The sequence below is a fragment of the Chlamydotis macqueenii genome, chromosome 1 (genome assembly GCF_036417535.1).
Source record: "Chlamydotis macqueenii isolate bChlMac1 chromosome 1, bChlMac1.mat, whole genome shotgun sequence".
NCBI classification, from domain to species: domain Eukaryota; kingdom Metazoa; phylum Chordata; class Aves; order Otidiformes; family Otididae; genus Chlamydotis; species Chlamydotis macqueenii.
The window spans coordinates 68,417,602-68,438,031 of NC_141556.1; the positions used below are offsets into that span (position 1 = coordinate 68,417,602).

Consider the following 20,430-nt stretch of genomic DNA (forward strand, 5'->3'; position numbering starts at 1 on the left):
ATTTAAGTGCTTGGCTTTGCAAGCCAAATTGTATATTTTATCATATGACAATTTTTAAAAAAAAATGAAAATGACACTTTCTTGATTCTTTTTTTTTTTTTTTATGAATGGGAAAACAAGAGACTTCCCATTACACTGCAACACTCCACACCCATCACAGGAACGACTGAGACCCAAATTTTCAGCAGGGCCATACTTCATGACTGACTGCAAGCAAAGGCTGTTACTTTGAAGACAGGCCCTGCTACCATGCTCCTTCTCACTCCAAGGAGGCTGGGAAGCTGGGAAGCTTCCTTCCTCATGGACCATGCCCTCACACAAGGAATAAAAAAAGCAGGACCACTTCCTGAGCGTGGAGAGGAGCTGTTAGAGGCAACTTGACTTAGCGCTCATCACTTGGGCTCTCTTTCCACTCCTGGTGAGGTGAGGCTCTCTGCTGCCAGCGCTCCCCAAAGCAGGGCGTGCTGCTGCTGCAATTTTGCTGTGTGGTACCTGTGTGGGGGCAGAGGGGCTGAAGGTGGGCCCTGCTCTCCATGCCGCTTGCATTTAGTGATTTTGATAGGATGTGAACATTGCCATGCTTGTACCTCTTCTGTGGCTGCAAAGCCTCCATGAAACTAAAGTCCCAGCAAATTTGAAGACCTTCCCCAGCCTCAGCTAGCTCTGCAGCACAGGGCTGTGATGTGTGTGCTAACCCAGATGCATACAAGGATCCTGACTGGAGCTCTGGGTTGTGAGAGCTGTCACCACATCTTGTTGAGCTATGGGCAATGTTCCCAGCTTGTAAAGAGTGTAAGTGTGTCCCAGAGGTCCTCAAGCACCCCTGGAGCTGCAGGCAGCAGCCTGGATCCCATGCAGTTTGTCTGGACTTTGCGGGGATGTCTCTCTTGGATGCTCTCCAAAGACAATAGGGAGTGATGTGGAAGGGGAAGAGCTCCAGGCTCTCTCTAGCACGCAGCACTGTCAACCTTGTGCCACAGTGGCAACCAAGTGAAACAGACCTAGGCAACTCACTAAGGCAGAAAAAGGTCTCCTTCAGAGTTCTGTATAAATTCATTGTGCGCTAACAATGAGAAGGAAGGTTGTAGAATGTTTGCCAGGAGCTGTGTGCGTCCTGGGTAACCGATCCCAGATAAGAGCAGAGAGGATCTTTACTGCTGTCATCTTGTGCTTTGCCCCACTGCTGCACATGCATGGATGATCCCTGCCCTTGCGAACACTCCCGGAGCACAAGTTTGTGAGGTGAGACGGTAGTGAAGTTCTTCCCTTGTCCCACTGTGTTTTCTACCTCCTCTCTCTCCTCCTGCTCCAACTGCTGGAGTGGCTGGCCACTATCCTTGCAGCCAGTGGTCTGATTCTGAGAGGCCAGCAGCCAGGGAAGCGCAGTCAGGGTGCTGGGTGAAGAAGAGGGGGAGGGACTCTCTCACTCAGCAGCTTAGGTGGCAGCATTTCTCTGTCACGTTGGCTTCTCCTCCAGAAGCCAAAGTAACGAGAGTCAAGCATTAGGAAGGCTAGTGAGCTTGGGGTCCCGGTGTTTTTCAGAACACAGACTATGAAAAAGTCAAAGCCAGTTCTTGGGCTAACGCATGATGACATGAATGATGGCAAACAAGCAGGTATGGGACAGTTTGTGTGCATGGGATCACGCAGGCTTGCAGAAGCTCACCTGGTTCTAGGAATGGGGAAGCACAAGGAGAAAGGTTTATGGCTGAAGTGCCTTCGCCCCTATTAGATATAACAGGGGTTTCTTGGTATTGATTTGGAAGTCCCTTGATTTGGCAGTCTAGCCGTACTGTTCGACAGACGCCTGGCCTAGCACTCCAGGGACAGAACGGTGAACTGAGAGCTACCCAGCACTTTATAATAAAACTCGTATTTTCCTATTGGGCTGCTAAATTGATGCACCTCCATCTACTACTCTGTGCATGGGAATGTATCTGTCAGACAGGCTGGCACCTTCCCTGTTATGGATCTCCTGCACCCTTTGCCCCTAATAAGAGACCCAGGGAAAGTACTGGGTCATCGCAAAATTTCTGAGCCCTCAGAGAATCCTTCACAAATGTGGATTCATACACACTCTTCTTGAACATCACCTGAATAAAAACAAGAAAGAGATTAATCTGGGTGCCAGAGCACCATTAAAATGAGAAGTGCAGAGTGGGGAAAGGGATGGGGACCGCAGAACCAAGATTCTCCCACCAAACCGCCTTCTCTGCCTGGAGCCTCTCCGTGGGGTGTGCCACCCACCCACACCCATGGGGTAGGCTTGGCAGGAAGTGGGGAGCAGCATTTCAAATGCCAGTGAGCTGAAGTATGCTCACGGGGTGTAAAGGAGAAACTGGGAGCAGAAGGATGCCTCCCTTAGACCTCTGGGTCAGGAGCAGCCAGAGTCCTTCTGTCGAAAGGCTGAGTGTAAGGATTAAAGGCCTGAGCTATTACTGACCATAGGATTAACCCCTGCAGGAAATTAAAGTTGTAGAGAAGGCTCTTCTCTCCACAGCTGAGAGAAGGAGAAAAACTGGGATCTGGATTAGAATTGGCAGGGCTGGTGACAAGCCACCACCCACAGCCAACTGTTCCTGGCTGGATCAGAAAATGTTATCTCAGTCTCCACATGGAAACCCCCTCCACATCTCACTCAGTTACCAATTTTTGCCAACAGTGTGAGAAGAACAAAAACATCACTTTGTGGCAAGAAAAAGAGGAGGAAACTGGGTAGCCAGCTCACGTGTCCCTCCTCTGAGCCCCTCTCCCACTCCCTCACCCGCTTCCCTTCTCAGCTGCCTCCGTTTTGCACGGAGGAAGCATGCACGTGGTCTGTCGCGTTCAATAACACTCGGAGAAGATGCTGGCACACACATGGCTGGATTTCTTCCTGTCAACTGCCCCCTCAGCTCTCCTCCTGCTGCTGCTGCTCTGGGCCTCCTCCATCTGCTGCACTCTCGCTGTGCTGGGACTTTCCTGTCACCCCCATGTTGGATATCCCGGTCTCCCCACCTGCTTCCACAGCTTCTCAAGGAATCCCACTTCTCCATGGCAATCCAGGTCTTTCCCATCAGTGCTACCTCCCTGGCTCCCCTTCAGATGCTCTGTGCTTTCTCAGATAGTTCCATGGGGCCTGATGCCCTTGGTATTTCCAGCCCCTCCAATATCTCCCAATCTCGTTATTGTGTGTTGGTCAGGGAGGCTTGGGATGCAAATAATGTTTCCTCGTTAAGATACGGGATAAGGAAGCAAGAAAAGTGGCTCCTCTCCAGGTTTTTCCATGGGCCTATCAGGAAACTTTGGGAAAGCCCCACCAAAACTCCTTTATTCTTTCTAACTGATAAGCCTTACACATCACCCCTGCGGGACAGGAGAGCATTTACAAGCTGAAATGATGCAAGCACTGCACTTGGTAGCTTCGAAAATCTTGAGTGGGGAAACTGATGTGGGCTCATGATGAGGCATCAAGAGCTGGGCAGCTGAAATTTCAGCCCACCAAACTCAGCAGCCATTTTTACCTCTATCATAGTTTACCCCTCCATAAAATGAGGATAAAGTTGATTTCTCTTAGAGGGGCTTGGAGAGGAAACATTTTTTAACATCAATCACATTTGCATCTCAGAAGTGCCTATACATTGTCATTCCAAAGATCAGAAGCTTCTTGACCTCTTCATATCCCAGAAAATAGGGTGAGGTTTTTATTCACACCAAGTCGGGAATGTGGCAGAGTCCTTTACAATACCAAGTGGGTTTTGCAGGCTTTCTACTTACTTTACAGCTTTCTGTATGAGGTGTTTTGCTTAGCTGTGATCGATCACTGCAAGTCAGATGGCACTTCTTCTGCAGCTGGGTTTCTAGTGTGAATTTAAAATGTGCTTTCCATTGATTGTGACAGCACAACACTAACGAATCCTGAACACATGTGTTAATAAATCAGCAGGTGCTGGAAATGAAGCCCCCAGCTATTTAGCTTAGAAGCTCACTGAGGCAGTGACACACACTGTATGTTTCTACAGTGCTGCTGAGCTTGGCTGCCACCTCTCTGGGTGCTTTTGCAGTCCAAATTAACAACAAATGAGGAGCTGCTGCTGAGGCAATGTGACCTCTTGTGGTCAATAATATGCTAGACTGACCTAGGTCTGTTGGAAAGCCAAGAATGGGCATCATCTCCATGCCATCTAAACACACTTGTGGTAGTCAGGAGCATAATTCCCCACTAGGACTCATCAGCCAGGTTACTTCATGAACTTCCAGTTGCTGTAATGAGACCCCTGGCTGCTGTGTCTCCCTGCCCTCTGTGTATCAACTCTTCTCCCCCAAGTGCTGATGAAGGAACAAACAAACATAGAACAACATGCTTTAATCACTCTGGACTCTGGGGTGCCACTGTCCCCCTACATTATGGGTAATGCTAATAAACAGGAATCCTAAAAGCAACAAAGAAAGGGGAGGAAAAAATGATAATTTCCTTAAAGTGTCCTCCATGCCCTCCCTTACCCTGCTGCTTTTCTGATAAAGGCTAAAGTGATTCAGCATCGGAAAGGGGAAAGGGACTTTGCCATCACTTGTCAAGGAGAGTGTGGGGGATGGATGAATGTCTGCGTGTACTTCCTGATAATTTATCACTGGCATCTGTTGCAGCCTCTCTTACCTACCCTCTTGTAATATAGGTCATCCATATGCCCTGCCAATGCTCGTAAGCCAGACTGTTAACGGAGTCTGATCCCTAAGCCATGATCCAAGGGTTAGTGCAAAGGACTAGGAGAAATAATCAGAGACAGAGGTTGCTAGGCTCTCTTTCTGACTGCGACTCATCCTCGTGACACAGTCACCTGTTTCTCTAGCCTCAGTGTCCCCATCTCGAAAATGGGACAGCTTTATCCACCTACCTAGAGCAGAGGTACTACTGATTACAACCTCATCCTTACTTCTGGGGGTCACTAAATACAAAATAACAACACCACCACCACCTACAACCATGGTAAGAGCCATTCGTAGAGCAGATGGAAAGCTTTGGATAGAAGGTGTCACAGAATTGGGAAGTGTTACTGAAACAGTACGTGGATGCAGTAAACTGAAACCCTCCCCACCCTCACAATGTGCTCTTTGGGACCTGACTTATGAAAGCTAAGGCTTTAGAGCGATACTGCAAACATTACTGATGTCTGGGCAAGGAGAAGGGAAGCACAAGACAGTGATAGTGCCTGCTGTAGCTTTTACACCCTAGCAAGTGCTGCAGAGTCATTACAATCTCCTCAGCATCCTCCACGGCAGTGAAGTTCCCTGTTCAAGCTAATTAGGGGAATCCTCATTAGAGAGTCCTCTAGAGTCTGACAGCAGGCCACATGTCCAAGTGGCACTCCAGTTCAGTGTATTTTTGGCCAGTGGAGCCCATGGGCCAGAAATGGATTATTTCATTCTGTTGCTTTGAGCTGAAACTAAAAAAGTTGTCTTTTACTGTACTATATCAAATGTCAAGAAGAAAAGGCCATCAGCAGCCCCACAGGCTACTCTGTTCATTTCTCCAGAATCTGGAAAAGAGATTCAACTCCAAGCATGTGGAAGAAAGCTCTGGACATCATGTCCCATGGAACGCAGGACATTTGGCTGACATGTTGCTCTAGGGAGAAGGAACTATCTAGTAAGCCTGGAAGAAAGACTAATGCCTGGTTTGTGAAGCCCTTGGGTGACTTCAGAGCATTCAGAGCTCCAGCAATGCGGATCAGCCTTGGGCCACCAAACCCAGGCAATGCCACGCTAGTTCAGAACGGATGGCATGGTGCTTCTCCTCTTGGGCTGGGTGCATACAGGGGGCATCCTAGGTCTGGCAGAGTCCTTGCTGCTGGAAAAGTCCTTGGCTGTCAGGCTGAAAGCAGCCAGTCAGATTTGGCGGTGCTCTGGAGAGCCTTGATGTGTGGGCAGGTGCTAGTTGCCTGAGGACTACGGGGTTCCCAGTGCTGCGCTGGCAGTGAGTGCAGCTGGCCTGGTGTTCTACAGGGCAGAAGGCATCTCTTGGGTTGCAGTAAAACAGCTGATTAACTCAGAATTCAAGACAAGACAGAGAAGACCTTTAAAAAAGAAACTCTCAAAAATTCTCTCTGCTTTTTTTGCTCTCTCCTGGCCGCAGAATATTAATCACTAAGGGTCTAATGTGCTTATGGGCAATAGATGTGCGGGAAAAACTTGGTTTTTCTGGATCTTTAGATTTAAATTTTCTCCATAAACATACTACTTCAAGGTATACAGAAGCTCCTTGCCCTCGCACTCAGTCAGTCAGGAATCTCTACCTATTCCAAATGTACTGCTCTGCCACCTGAGCATATGTTACGCTTGGAGAAGCAGGCAGTTTTGTGCAAGACACGAATGTTGATAAATACGGGTCACAGGAGAGTCCCCGGTACATGTGCGAGCCCAACTCCGGGCACAGAGTTGTAAATGTAAGCTAGACTGGTGACTATATCTGCATATGTACATGAAGATAGCTGCTTTTAAGTTTTAGAAATGTGTATAGGTGCACAAAGAGTGTCTGCTATCTATGGAGTGGGGAGTGCTGTGTTTATGTGACATGCTTTTAAAATAATCTTGGGTTTATCAAGGCGCCTCCATCTTTGCGCGTGTTGCAGCGCAGGAGATAGCACTAAAGCCTGAACAGGTGTTTAATCACTATGCACTGTAATAAATTCTAAACATAGGGAAAGGGCTTATTTATACACGGCTGCTCCTCCCACCCTGCACTCTGTGCTTGAGCCTTGGTGCTGCCTGAGAGGAAGAGGTGCCCGTGAAGTACCAGAAACCAGTGCAAGAGCTGGACTTTCCCTGTCAGAGCAGAAGAAGCCAGGGGTAGAAACCTTGACTCTGTCACCATCCTTGTGTCCCAGTATGCCTGTCCTGCTCCAGCCCCTCACTGTCACCTGGCAATGGTGTGGCTGAATTGTAAAGAGCAGCAAAAAGAACAGGGCGGAGAGGGAGGGGGGCGGGATATCAGCCCATGGCCTTAGCAGGGGCTTCGGCTGAGGGGAGACCGCAGAGGGAAGCCGTGTCATGAAGTACCTAAGGAAGCTGGTTTGTTTTTTTTTTTTTTTTAAAGCTTAGCCCCCCTGATTGGAGCCAAGCCAGCTGATACAGATGGGGTGTTACAAAACAGAGCCAAAAGGCAAGAGCGCAAGGAACGGAGCTATCTATAACCCTGACAAAGTTAAACGGAGTGAAGGTGGGGAAGAGGGAAAGACAGAGCGTGGCAGGCAGCCCCTAATGCTGAGAGCAAGGATGCGATCATTCGGCAACGGGATTTGGAGCTGATCGACTCCCGCTATCCAGCAGGCAGATAAGGCTCTGTGGCTGTCAGCTTAACTCTGCCGTTTATTCCTGTGCTGTAGGGAGTTAAATAGAGCACACGGAAAGCCTGCTGCCGAGGAGTGAAAGTCGAGGAGGGAGAGGGAAGGAAGAGGCTGTAATTGGGCAGTGCCCGGGGAGTCGGGTGGAAGTGGCTGCGAGCAGAGCACCTCCAGGTAAGTGCTTGTGGCTTTTCATTCTCCTTGTCGATACCGACAGCCAGGGACAGGAGACTTCAGGGGGTTGCATTTAGGATGGAGACATTGATATGGGGGAGGCTGAAAGTCTCCTTCTCAGCCAGGGCGAGCGCAAGCACCGAATGGGGACAGCTATTTGTTGTGGCTTCTCCTTCAGCGAGGACTGCAGGGAAAGGGCTCCAGCTCGGTTTGGGGAGTGAAGAGCTGCAGCAGGTGAAGATTGGATCAGTTTCAGTGCCATGAGAGGTATTAATCTATTTGGTGCATTGGCATTTGGGATAATTATCTAAATAGCCTTGCAAAATGTACTAGTCCAGGCACCGAACTGCTCATCTTTCTCACCGAGATGCTAATTTAAATATTTCCCGGTGGTTTACATTCCCATATAAAATAAATCAGTCATGGGAGCCTGGGGGAGGGGGAGCAGCTGGCACGTGTGTGGGGAGAGTGTCCCAGTGGGAGTGCAGCGCCCAGCTAAAATAATGGCTGTGGATGCTGTCAGAGCCCCTCAGAAGGGATGGAGGATGGTTTATTTCTGTACTCTGGTTGAAATGTGTCCATCTAACTGCTGCTGTGGGTGGCACGTTAGAGAGCAAGCATGGGGACAGGAGGGTCCGTGGTGTTTCCCTGTTTCCTGCTTGCCGGTATCCAAAAGGGAAGCGGGAGGGAAGGAGGAACCTGTTGTCAGTCACTTATTGTCAGGGGAGCGTTTATGGTCTTTGGGTTTCTAATTAGACTGAGTATTTTTCCTTCTTCTAATTAAGATGTAATTCCTCTCTTTTCAACACTCCCACTCAGTCTCCCCCGCCCCAGGTCCTCCCTTCTCCTCCGAGGCTCGCTCGCTCTTCAGCTCCTGCAGTTGCTGCAGTGTGAAATCCCCAAGCAGAAGCTGTGCTCTGCTCAGCCCTGTTCTAGCCACCACATCCATTTTACCTTAAAACAGAAAGGAAGCGCTGGTGGGGAATACGGGGAGGCAGGGGAGAAGCGGCTTGGCAGCCGCTGGCATCCAGACCTCCTTGATCCGAGCCGTGCGTCAGGGAGAGGATGCACAGGTGGTACCAGCCTGCATGGCAGTGAGAGGGAATGAGCTGGAGTCTGCTGCCCTGGCAGGGTCACCTCAGCAATTCATCAGGTTAACCTTGAGCGTGAGGCTCATGCAGCTACCGTAGCAGGCTATTCAAGCACAGGCTTGTCTCTTCAGCTCTGAGGTGAATCAGGCCTTATTTCTGCACTGCAAGGTTCAGAGTGAATTAACATTGTGCCTTCACCATGCTGCGCCTCCTAAAACATCCTCCACTTCTCCCTTAAAACACAGCTGATGCCTTAAAGGCAAAACTCTAGTTGAGGAGAGGAAAGGACAACACTGAGCCCAGCCCCACGTCCTGCGCCCTGGGAACCGAATCCCACACACTCTGCTCTGCTCTCCCCCGCCAGGACCTGGCAGGCAGGCTACAAGGTCATTTCTCCTCCCTCTGGGGCCGTGTGCCAGACTGGCTGGTGGATGTGAAGACACGCTGGAGAAGACAATAATGCTGCCTACAGCTACTGGCCATCGGTGGAGGAGCAGGTTTCTCATGAGGTGGCAAGAGGCTTGTCGTAAGTAATGCCTACTCAGGTACTAAGTATGATGATCCTGTTTGTCAAGGGAGTGGAAAGAAAATAGGTCACATCAGGGTTAAGAATAGGGGAGAGGGACAGCTAAGAATGGAGATGTTTGAACTAATTCCTGATTCCTTTAGAGGCCAGGCTAGCTGGGAGGGAGAGCGAGAATCTAAAGCTGAAGATGGGCTTAAAGTGGGACAGCGAGTGATGATTGCTTCTGAATTCCAGTGGGCCTGGCAGGTGAGAGACAGCGAGATAGGTACCACCACACAAAGTTCCACCCCAAACATTTCTCAGATGGGCGTTCTGTAAGCTGCAGACTCCTCTCTGTGGTAGGGGTTTATACATAGGCTGCTGAGCAAGGCTCCCAGCTCTTCACAGCAAAAGTCATGACAGATTTTAGAAGGGAACGCAGGATGCAAATGCAGAATTCTCCTACTGGGCACTGCCACATGTAGTGAAAATCAAGGAGTAAATAAAGAACATCTCCCTTAAATTAAATTGTATAAGTTCAGCCTGTGCATCTTCCCTGTGGACTGGGGCATCTGCTACCGTATTCCTGAGTGCAGAGCAGAGACTGCTAGGGCGATATGGGGCTTCAGAGAATGTAACTGCACTTCAGAGAAGCATCTGGGGATCGCAGCAGAGGAAAGGGAGAGTGTCCATCACTACCATATGCCCAGGCACTGAGCAGGTCTGTGGTTTCCCTTGTTCCTACCCCCCAATCAAATTTGTGGCTGCCACTGTAAGGAGATGGCGGAATTGTTTCCTTCTCCAGAAAATAGGCATCTTTGTAATCCATCCTCACAGACTAGACTGCTATATAAATTATTTATGATGAGTGCTGCTGAGTCTTGACTTGATCTGATATACCTGGATCAGCTTTCTGCCATCTATCAGAGTCACCAAACACCCCACAAAGTAACTTCATCTTCCCCTAACGCATACTACTCATCCTTCTGTAGGGCCAGAAGACAGCCTCAGGTTCTGCCTATTGCTTCCCTCCCTCTCTTCCTCATAGAGCTGCATCCTAATCAGTGCAATGAATTCCTTGGTCTCAGCTCACATCCTAGTGGATGCATCTCTTGCAGGGACTGAAAATGAAATCAGACTTTCTCTTCTCTATGATTTTAGTAAAATATTTCTAAGAGCACAAAGCAATATATGGGTAACAACAAGACACTTTTGGCACATCCTACAAGGCTGCAGAAACTTGGCATAAATCCAGTTCCTGAACACAACCACAGCCAGCTGCCTGTGACTTTGTTCCTACCAGCCAGCATACATACTGGTGGAACCCCATAACCACCCAGTCAGGGCTGGTGGCGGGTAGGCATTTTCAGAGATAAGCCCTGAACAGAATGCCACCAGTATAACATTACACATAGTCTGCTCTTGCCTTTCTTGGTGTACAAAACAGCTGTTATCTCATCATCACAGCTGTCAATCTATTATTAATACTGTACTTTTGTTAAGCATCCAGGAAAAGATGGGGTCACTTGAGTGACTCATGGCTCCCTCCCTTCTCTACTCTGGCTCTCATTCTTTCAATTCTCTCCCTACAACAAGAGCGCTATGTATTCTGAATGGAATTAAATATCAGTCAGCCCAACAGTACCTGCACTGCACCAGTCCACAGGCTATGATCTGCTTTCATGGCAATCTCTGCTGTTGACCCCAACCTTTGCAAAGGAAGAAAGCACAGAGGTGCTCAGGATAAAGATCTCTCTTGTATTTCACCATAAGGATCCATGATCATCATTAAAAGAGCACACAGATTGGCACAGCCTGGCCTGATGGACACCTAAGATCTCAACTGTATGACAGAAAAAAATTCTTGAAGGAATTGTGAAAGACAGATGAAATAAAAAAGAGCTGAGACACTCTCTCTGAACACTGAGCCCTTGGTCCTTAATAAAGTCATATAGCTTAGGATCCAAACTGTGTAGTTCTCCTTAGGTTACCAGTTCACAAATCTGCCAATTCTCACAAAGACCACAAAAAGGCCCTATGCAGGATGGCAAGGTTTGAGTATGAAGGCAGCATCACTGACAGAAGCCACGTAGATATAAAAAAAAATGGGCTATGGGTCAGACTTAAACTCTAGAGAGCAGCGTGAGGGAAGAGAGGAAGAGCATGCCTGACTGCAGAGCTGTTCCAGGAAGAGATTCTCCAGAGCATAGGACTCCCTTTCCTACGGCAGTCCTTTCACAATTCCTTTGGGGTTAAGAAACAAAACACCTGCTTGTTGGTCCTTTAGAAAAAAGCAGGACAGAAGAATCTGGTTTCCAGTCCAGGAAAGAACGGTGATACAATAAAAGCATCCTCTTTAGCTACAATTCACCCCTTAAATGACTCTACCAGTCCCAAGAGATTGCCTTCTCTGAAGAAAAGTGAGAAAGGGAGAGGACAAGGCATGACGTGCAGACAAGCCTGCTTCAGTTTTAGTCAAATGCTCAAACTTGCCACCTTAAAAAACAGCAGAGGAGCTGAACTCACTTCCCACACTGAAGAAACTAATCTCAATTCCACAAAAGGAACGAAGATGAAGGATGCAAATGTTTTACATAGTCTGCTTAAACAGAACTCCCACTCTTCTAATGACAGGAGGCGCAAAGCTGATGCTTCTTTGTCACAGAAATGAGAGTTTAAAAAGCCACTGGCTTCCAGGAAGGGTTGGTAACCAGTGCCCTGATGCCACTCACAGGATCTGGACCCACGTCCGGAATGGTGATCCACAACAGCTCTAAAAAACATTGATTTGTGGATTGTTTGACCTTACTTTTGAGACATCACAGGAGAAAGGGGGTGCATGCTAACTCTTTTCCTAACACCCCTTTTTTTCAACTACCAACCTGCAATTTTTTTCCTCATCTCCATTGCTATGGGGAATTTTAGTCAGAGGAGATACTTGTGGGGCTATTGCTGTGGGATTCAGAAACAACTGTGAGAGCAATGGCAAGTACCAGGTGGTCAGTGGTTTAGGGTCTCCTTGCTCTTTTTAACAGCCTTCTTGGTCATCCCTTTGTAATGTAATCTAATTCATAAATAAGGCTCTTGCCACAAGGCCCACACAACACATTGTGGATATGGAAAGGAAATGATACCCTGATGTAGACGCTAACTTAGACCTGAGTCTGATCTGTCACAAAGACTAGGATTCAAACTGCAGGAGCACAACTGAGACATAGGTTGATTTGTCTTCTTTTTTTTTCTTAAAGGCTTTTCATTAACCTGTCTATTCCTGAAAAAAAAATAGAGTTTCTTAAATATATAGCAGTCCCTCCTCTCTCAACCTTGACTGTTTAGAAAAAGCTGTCCTTTACCAGAGGTGACAGCTCCCACCACTCTCTCCTCCATTCTCTTCTGACAGGTTCCAGTGCTCTAGTATCTGGCAGCAAAGTCCTCTGGGATGCACGGTTTTAACTTCCTTGTGAAACTGGATGGAGATTTACTTGCTTGCTCATGAAAAAAAGGCTAAGAGGAAAGTCATGCTGCCAGGGTGCAGGCCAGCAGTAAAGGGATGTAGCTGTGAGGAAGCTCATTACATTGCAGGGTATTGCAGCAAAGAGTCCTGCTGTGAGGGTCATGTTGTAGCTGTAGCTGCGCTCAAGGTGGTGATGGGTGAGGATGGGAAAGCACTGCTCTAACACATGCCCTCTCTCTCCCTTGTTTTTCACCTACCAGTGCTTGGCTGTTGGCTGTCGCTATGTGCTGCTGAGTCTTTCTTTGCTTGTCCTTCCTCCTGCAAGTGTAACAGTGGCAACCTGGAAGTGGACTGCAGCGGCTTGGGCCTCTCTTCCATCCCCTCAGACATCCCCACAAACACCAGGACCTTCCTCTTTCTCAACAACAAACTCAGCATCCTGCCAGGAGCAGTGTTTTCCAACCTCTCTGCCCTACAGAGGCTGGATCTATCCAACAACTTCTTGGACCAGCTTCCTCAGAACATCTTCAGTGACCTGGGGAACCTCACGGAGCTCCAGCTGAGGAACAACAGCATCCGGGCCTTGGACAAGGACCTGCTACAACACACAGCCCTACTGCGCCAGCTGGATCTCTCCATCAATGGCCTGGCCCAGATACCCTCGGGCATCTTTGATGACCTGCCTGCTCTCCGCTCCCTCTCTCTCAGGTCCAATCGCCTGCAGAGCCTGGACAGGGTGACCTTTGAACCTCTAACCAGCCTGCAGCAACTCCAAGTTGGGGATAACCCCTGGGAATGCGACTGCAACCTCCGAGACTTCAAGCACTGGATGGAGTGGTTCTCCTACCGAGGTAAGTGCTCGTGCCACGGGAGCCAAGCGCAGAAGCACTGGCTTTCCATGGAAAGGCAGACAAAGACACAGGGAAGAAGCATGGGCAGATACATCTGGGAGGTCAGGCTGACCCAAATGTTAGATCTCAGCCAAGGAGCATGAGGACCATGCTACAATGCTGAGAGACAGTTCAGTGCCACTGCACCTTCATATAGGAACATCGCCAGGCTCAGATTGTTTCTAATCTGAAAGATCACTTTTTTTTTTTTTTGAGAGGAAGGAACTTTCCTCAAATAACATGAAAATTTTAGGATTATGAGTTCCCCTCACTCTTTCTGCCTAAAGAGAAGAAATGCTTTTCATGCTTAAAAATAACCATCCCGTTCTCCTCCTTAAGCCAGGAGAAGTAAAAGCCGTATTTGGCTGTAAAGCACCAGGTTTGCTTTCAACAAAAGAACCACAGGAAACAGTGCCACTCAGGAAAATACTGCGACTAATATTGGCAAACTGAAACTAAAGCTCAAATTAACAAGCCAGGCCCCAAGTCAGACTGGCTATAAAATCATCATTTCAAAACAAGCAGTTCTTCACAAGTTTTTATTTCCAGCTTTTCCTTGAAATACAGAAGGCTGGAAAAGTATGTATCACCTAGCATGAATGCTGATGGGATACATGCTTTCAGGAGTTGCCACTCCAAGAAAGATGGCACATTTTACAGGAATGACGACTGAAGGGCTGACCTTCTGTCACTGGAGCCAGTGAGTAGGAAAGGGTCTCAAATCATGCGGATAGCAACAGTCAGCTGTCACATCCCTGCTGATCACAGCCGTGCTGCAAAGAGATTATCTGCGCCTGTGGCTACACTGCAGTCTGAAATACGCATTCGTGTGAGCAGAATCAAACAAGCAGAGGAGTGCCACTTTCCTCTTTCTTTTCCCGTTTGTTTTCTTTTTTGACTCTCATATCACAGAGTCGATGGAAAGCACACAGAGTTAATTTTGCTTTTTTTTCCCCTTCCAAAGAAATTGTCCAAATTTGCTCAAGCATTTGTTTCAACATCTGCCACTATTTTCACAGAGGGGGGATGGATTAGTTGTTAGAAAATGGGACTGTGTGTCTGTTGTTATTTTGAGAAGATACAGCCTGGTCCTATCTTTTTGCTTTAATTTCTCCTTTTCTAAAATGGTTCTACTGACACTTACATAACTCACTAAACAGTACAAGGCTGACTTAATAGATGGTTTCAGAGGGCTTTCACGTCTTTGCCTGAAAGATGTCTATGCAGATATCATGCACCATGAGCTCTACTGTCAAATCCAACCTAGGCAGAAGCATCCCTGCCAGCTGCCATGGTTGAAGCTGTTCCAGCTGTGGAGGGCTAAGGCATGCAAAATGTCTTCAAGTTAGGCAAAACAATAATTTTAAAGGATGTGTGCTTCTGCCCAATGCATGAAGGTGCACTCCCTCTACCCTTGGCATGCACTGTGGATCTGGCAGGATATGGGGGTCTGCAGCACCTCCCGACTTCCGTGTCACCCTTGAGCTCTAGAGACATCCTGCACTAGATCATGGCTGCCTTCTGGGGATGGCAGAAGCTCTCTGAGCACTCTCTCTACTCAGCAATGCATTCATGCATGAGGAACTGGATTTTATAGCCCCACTGCTGTAATAAAGCAGTTCCCCATGTGATAACCATAATGCTGATATGCCTGACTTCTGTAGGGCAAATCCTTAGTAGCTGTGAACGGAGTCACAGGAACTTATCCCAGCCAAGGATCTAGCTCTGCTGTCAGTGTATTGGGATGAAGCGGTGGCTCACTCCTGTTATCTCTGTTGGGACAGGTGGGAAAATCGACCAGCTGGCATGTACCCTGCCCAAGGAGCTGAAAGGGAAGGATATGCGAATGGTGCCCATGGAGATGTTTAACTACTGCTCCCAGCTGGATGATGAAAACAGCTCTACAGTGCTGGACAATACTGGCCCACCTTGCACTAAAGGAAGCCCAACTCCTTCCAAATCTAAATCGAGCCCAGAAACAGAAGTGGAGCCCAGTTTGGGATGCCCTCAAAAACAGCGATACAGGCCTGTGAGCGTGCGCCGGGCTATTGGCACTGTGATCATCGCAGGGGTGGTTTGCGGCATTGTTTGCATCATGATGGTGGTGGCAGCTGCTTATGGTTGCATCTATGCCTCCCTTATGGCCAAGTACCACCGGGAGCTGAAGAAGAGGCAGCCACTCATGGGTGACACAGAAGGTGAACATGAAGAGCAAAAACAAATCTCTTCTGTGGCATGAAACTCTTCTAGGAAGGAAGGGACAGCAATGAACAAAGGTACCTGAGAGCAGTCAAGCATGGGGTCCTCCCAAAATACATCTTCCCAGACAGACAGACTGTGCTATTGCTCCACTCACCCAAGTAGTGCAACATGCTTCTGGGAGGTCAGGGCACCTGGCTCAATTTCTGTTCCTCTGCCCCAGGTCCATTTTGTGCCCTTTGACCCTTGGGCCCTCCCAGTCAAATAAAGTAGAGTCAGACCTCGAGTGCTTGCTGTGCCTCATGCCCTTGCACAGAGCTTCCCTCGCATGCCTGCTGTGGAGGCAGCTGGCACCTTCTGGGAACCTGTGGCATCCTCTCAGCTTCAGTCCCAAGTCGTCCTGTATCCTGCCAAGAGCTGTCTGCAAACAGACAGCAGCTCTATGAAAGCTTATGTGAAGAGCAGGACACCAGAAGTGTCCGTGCCTCGCTCTTAGGGTCACTGCTGTTGTGTGACAGTAAGTTACTGCCCACCCTACAAGTCAGTGGTGCCGAGAGCACATCAGAAGAGAAGGAAGGTCCCTAGGGGGGGACAGCAGTCAGGGGAAGATTTCCCTTCTCACTTTTAAAGGTGGAAGATACCCGTATTGCTCTAACATGCTGCCAGGGAGCACAGTGTCCGTCTTTTTGCTCCTGGTCAAGTCCAAATCTGCGAGCTGACACGCACACGTCATCTGCTATAGATGCACAGACATGGGGCCATCCTCCTGTACACACACACACACACACTCTGACTCATTCTGATCCCAACACACACACGCAGTCAGCCCCAACTCCAGACATCCAGGCACCTTACCTGCGCACGCAGAGCCACACGTGCCCATGCTGATCTGCCCTCTGTGTGCAGCCATGAATACACGCAGCCACTTTACCTTACTCTCATCAAAACAGTGCATAGCACCTTCTGCTTCAGACAAAGTACGTGCACCCTGCCACTGAGGAGCTAAGACAAATATCTCAGCCATAGTGCGATGACAGTGCAAACGGGCAGGAGAGGATGGAGAGAGGGAAAGTTATTAAGGTTACAGCATGAGCCTGCGGAAATCAGTACACAGCATGGAAAAAATAAGGTGTGTTCTTGTTATCTATTTTATATTTTCTATCATAAATAGAGAGAGAGTAAGGATATGAAGCCTCCATTTGGAAATGTTTGATTGGCAGAGCAGAAGTGGGTCATCAAAAAAGACTAGAGGAGGGGGTGGCTTACCAGCCTCGGCAGTGTAAGCCATGCTGAGGAGTAGCATGAGCCTAGGGGAGGGGGTGGGAGAAGATGACACACAACCCAAGAACTGGCAGAGGGGCAAGCACGAAATACGGAGTGAGGTTACACAACTGGGGCAACAGAAGAGAGGGTCTTGAGGTGAGGGCTGACACCTGGACCACAGTGTGGCACAGGTGGGAGAGCCCAGGAAGGGTCTGGCATGGTAGGCAGCACATACGTTCCCCTCACCATCACTGCTGTGCTCACTGCCATCCACAGCTGCACATGAGTGTGCCCACACACACAACTGCACACACTGCCAGTGTCACGTAAGGTGACTTCCCCCAACCAGATTTTAAAGCCCTCAGACTGCAGTGCCTCCTATTAGTCTTAGCTCTTTCCAACCTGACAGGAAAAAAAAAATAAAAGTGAGAGGGGAAAAAAAATGAAAGGAATCCAACATAAGGACTCATGTTGTATCACTGGAAGTGGGATAAAATGCTGTCTCCAGGGGAGAGCGAACATTGCCATGGTAACCTGCTCTAACCCGTCACAGTGGGTATTCCTGGGCGAGGAAGACGACACCGGAGGTTGTGCATCCGCAGTGCCTGTGGATGGTGTGATCCTTGCCATCAGGAAACAAGCTGGCAGCCAGCCCAGCTTTGCAGGGTGTTTCGCTAGCAACCTGTGTTCAGAGCCCAGCACACGCTGCAGGTGGACCCTGCCAGGGCACGTCACCTCTTCCCCCTGCTAGAGCTGGATCCCGATGCCTTCGGAATGTCTCCCAGCCCTCCCGCTTGCTCCTGCTGGATCCCTGTGGAGGTGATGCACGCTGGCTCCTCATCCCCCTTCTGGTCCCAGACAGGTGATTGTACTGACCCACGGGCACAAAATATCATGTCTTTAATCAAAGCCTGGAGCGGCAAAATCCCTCCTCACCTACCCAGGGCCATCACAGGTGCTCTGGACTGTTTTAGCATGACTTCCCTTTGACACAGGGATGCATGGGACAGGGGAGGATATTCTTCAGGAAGCAGAAGACCAGGCTACCCTGGAAGGAGGACTGGGAGAAGCAGCCCACACACAAGCGTGCGGTCCCATTGTACCCCCGTTCCCAGCACACTGCTTGTGGGGAAGAAGAGGAGGAGGGCTGGCAAGATGTGAGGAGGAAGGACTCTTTCCCCATGCACTGTATAGCCACTCCAACCATCCCATCTGCTGCAACCGTAGCCCGCTCTGAAGGGCAGAACTGGTGCACTGCAGACTCCGTATGCGTGTTACTGCTGCTCCACATTCCCAGCACGCCAGGACTAGATTCTGCCTGCTGGATCCAAATCTCTCCCCAGCCTCCCTCTCAGGGGAACTTCTCCCTTCACCATACTGGACTCCGCAATCATACTTGAAATGGGACTTGAGTCAGAGCAGTATATTTATAGATCTATATTTTACTTGCATCAAATAATGGTGAAATATTGCACAAAACAAATGGGATCTATATACGTGTGTGTGTATGTGTGCGCATGTGTGTGTGTGAGAGTGAGTAAGAGTGAGGGAGAGATTGTTTTTAAGGGGATAGACTAGAGGTAAAATGAATGGGAGGGAGGCAGGGGACAATGCAGGAGTGGGGGAGGTGAAATCCTCCTTTCCCTGCATGTTTCCTGTGACCTCCTCCTGCCCTGACCAATTTTTCTTTGTTGCTAATAATATTTTCTATATCTTGTGTTGTGGGGCTGATGATGACCTTGCCCATCCTTTCCTTTTTGTTTTCATTTATAAGGCACAAAATCTGGATTCATCTCAACCCTAGACAAGGGACTGCTATGTTTAGAAACCCACCCAGGAAAGGAGAAGACAGGAAAGGGGAGAAAAGAGTTGCTGAGAAGCATGACGGCTGGCTGCTATGGGGAGTCCCTCTGGGAAGCAAATACTGTGCTTGGAAGGACAAGGACCTGTCCTCTTTTATGCAGAGCAGAGTAACGGGGTTCACTGGGAAATGCCCTCTTTATACCACTCTTTGCAAACAGGCTCTTACTTTGTTCCCTGTTACACCTGGAAAACAGACTGCCCTAGTGTGACTGAGCTGCTGCACTGGTCACAGGCGCTCTTGGGGACATGGTACCCAGCATGGTCAGAAAGGAAGCTTTCCTGTGGGATGCTGGATACAGAATGAGACCCAGTGGTCTTTATGTGCCCAGGCAATTGGTTCCTCCGGTGTGCGGGGACAGGGGCTCCTGTTCTCCCTGCAGGCATGGCCAGGCACGGTGGGAATCCCCCTGAACGAACCCTTTACTGCAGGCAGGTGTACCAAAGTTACGTGCAGGTGCCTGCCCTCAGGAAATGGTCTCCTCAGGCAGGCAGGTCCAACACATGCTAGGGCGATGTATGGGCTAGCAGGGCCACCAGAAACATCTCTTCTGCTCCCCCTGCTCCCCTTCCCCACACACCCACCTGTGGTACAGGCAGGCACATTTCTTGCACGGAACAGATGGCACTTGTGATTTCTTTTTCTTTTTGTTACTGTTTGAGGGAGAGCGACAAGATTTTTCTAAAATGATTGAATGGAGGTTTCTTCGGCATGAGACAGAAAATTTTTAAAGGTATATTATATTTCTGGGTTGTTGTTACAGAAGAATAATAAAGAATGTATTTTCCTATGCTCCTTCTTGTTTAAATGAGATATCTGATACTAACCTTCCCTCTCTCCCCTACCCCCTGCAAAAGCAAACACTGTAGGGATACAGCCAGACAAATGAAAAAGCCTCTGAATTCTCACATATGTGTATGCTTGTCTGTACCTAGTGTTTGAACTCGGAATGAACGCGCATATATATACACTCACATATGCTGTGTCAATTAAGTCCTAGGCAAGCATGTACCTGTAGTTGGGGTGAGGCTAGCTGGACTAAATACAGTCAGTCAAGGTGAGACCCTAGATCTAGAAACACACACACACACACACACACACACAGTGCTCCAGGGACACAGCCAGACAAGGGCAATTGTGTAACAAGGATAAGATACTGTGGCAATCAGCTCATTACATAAAAGTAGAAAGGGCCAAATTAATCCCTAATGTAAGAACACAGAAGCCAATGGAGTTATATTCAGGTCAAATTTGATTCCAAAACCTTTTTTTTTTTTTTTTTTTAATTAGAGCATAATGTTCAATAAAACTTACAGTTACAAATAGTGAGGTACGGGTTCCTACATCTCCAGATTCCTGACCCTCCTGAGCAAGGTTATTTTGAAATGAATGGAAATTGCTGTCTAATCCTATCGCACCTCCAAGTACACAAACTGTCACCCCTAGAACTAAGAGAGTCTCTCCACCAGCTGTTCACTGGCTAGGGCTATCACACACAGCTAAGAAGTTTAAATTCCCCGCTTCTCCACTTTCAGAGCTAAGCATACACAATTCATCACATACTCTTCCTGCGAGAAAAAGCTCATCCTGATGCATGTGGGACCACAAAAGGTGTTAAACCTTGAACAAGCAAACTCTTGTGCCACCGTACTCACACTGTCACACTTGGCCACC

At 48.5% G+C, this 20,430-nt stretch overlaps 2 protein-coding genes across 4 annotated transcripts in view; one reads left to right on the plus strand and one right to left on the minus strand.

The window, feature by feature from the left end:
- CACNA2D4 (calcium voltage-gated channel auxiliary subunit alpha2delta 4) overlaps window positions 1-20,430 on the minus strand; it is a 131,966-nt gene that overhangs the window by 35,641 nt on the left and 75,895 nt on the right. The window lies entirely within an intron of this gene.
- LRTM2 (leucine rich repeat transmembrane protein 2) lies at window positions 7,183-19,548 on the plus strand. 2 transcript variants are annotated; one of them, XM_086755692.1, is made up of 5 exons: window positions 7,183-7,493; window positions 8,949-9,110; window positions 12,804-13,394; window positions 15,218-15,709; window positions 18,670-19,548. In XM_086755692.1, exons 2-4 carry the CDS (start codon window positions 9,044-9,046, stop codon window positions 15,670-15,672), a joined length of 1,113 nt encoding a protein of 370 aa, XP_086611818.1. In that variant the 5' UTR covers window positions 7,183-7,493; window positions 8,949-9,043; the 3' UTR covers window positions 15,673-15,709; window positions 18,670-19,548. The 2 variants fall into 2 exon arrangements, with proteins under 2 accessions (XP_086611818.1, XP_010122343.1); XM_010124041.2 differs by lacking the exon at window positions 18,670-19,548 and having other exon boundaries at window positions 7,185-7,493; window positions 15,218-15,918.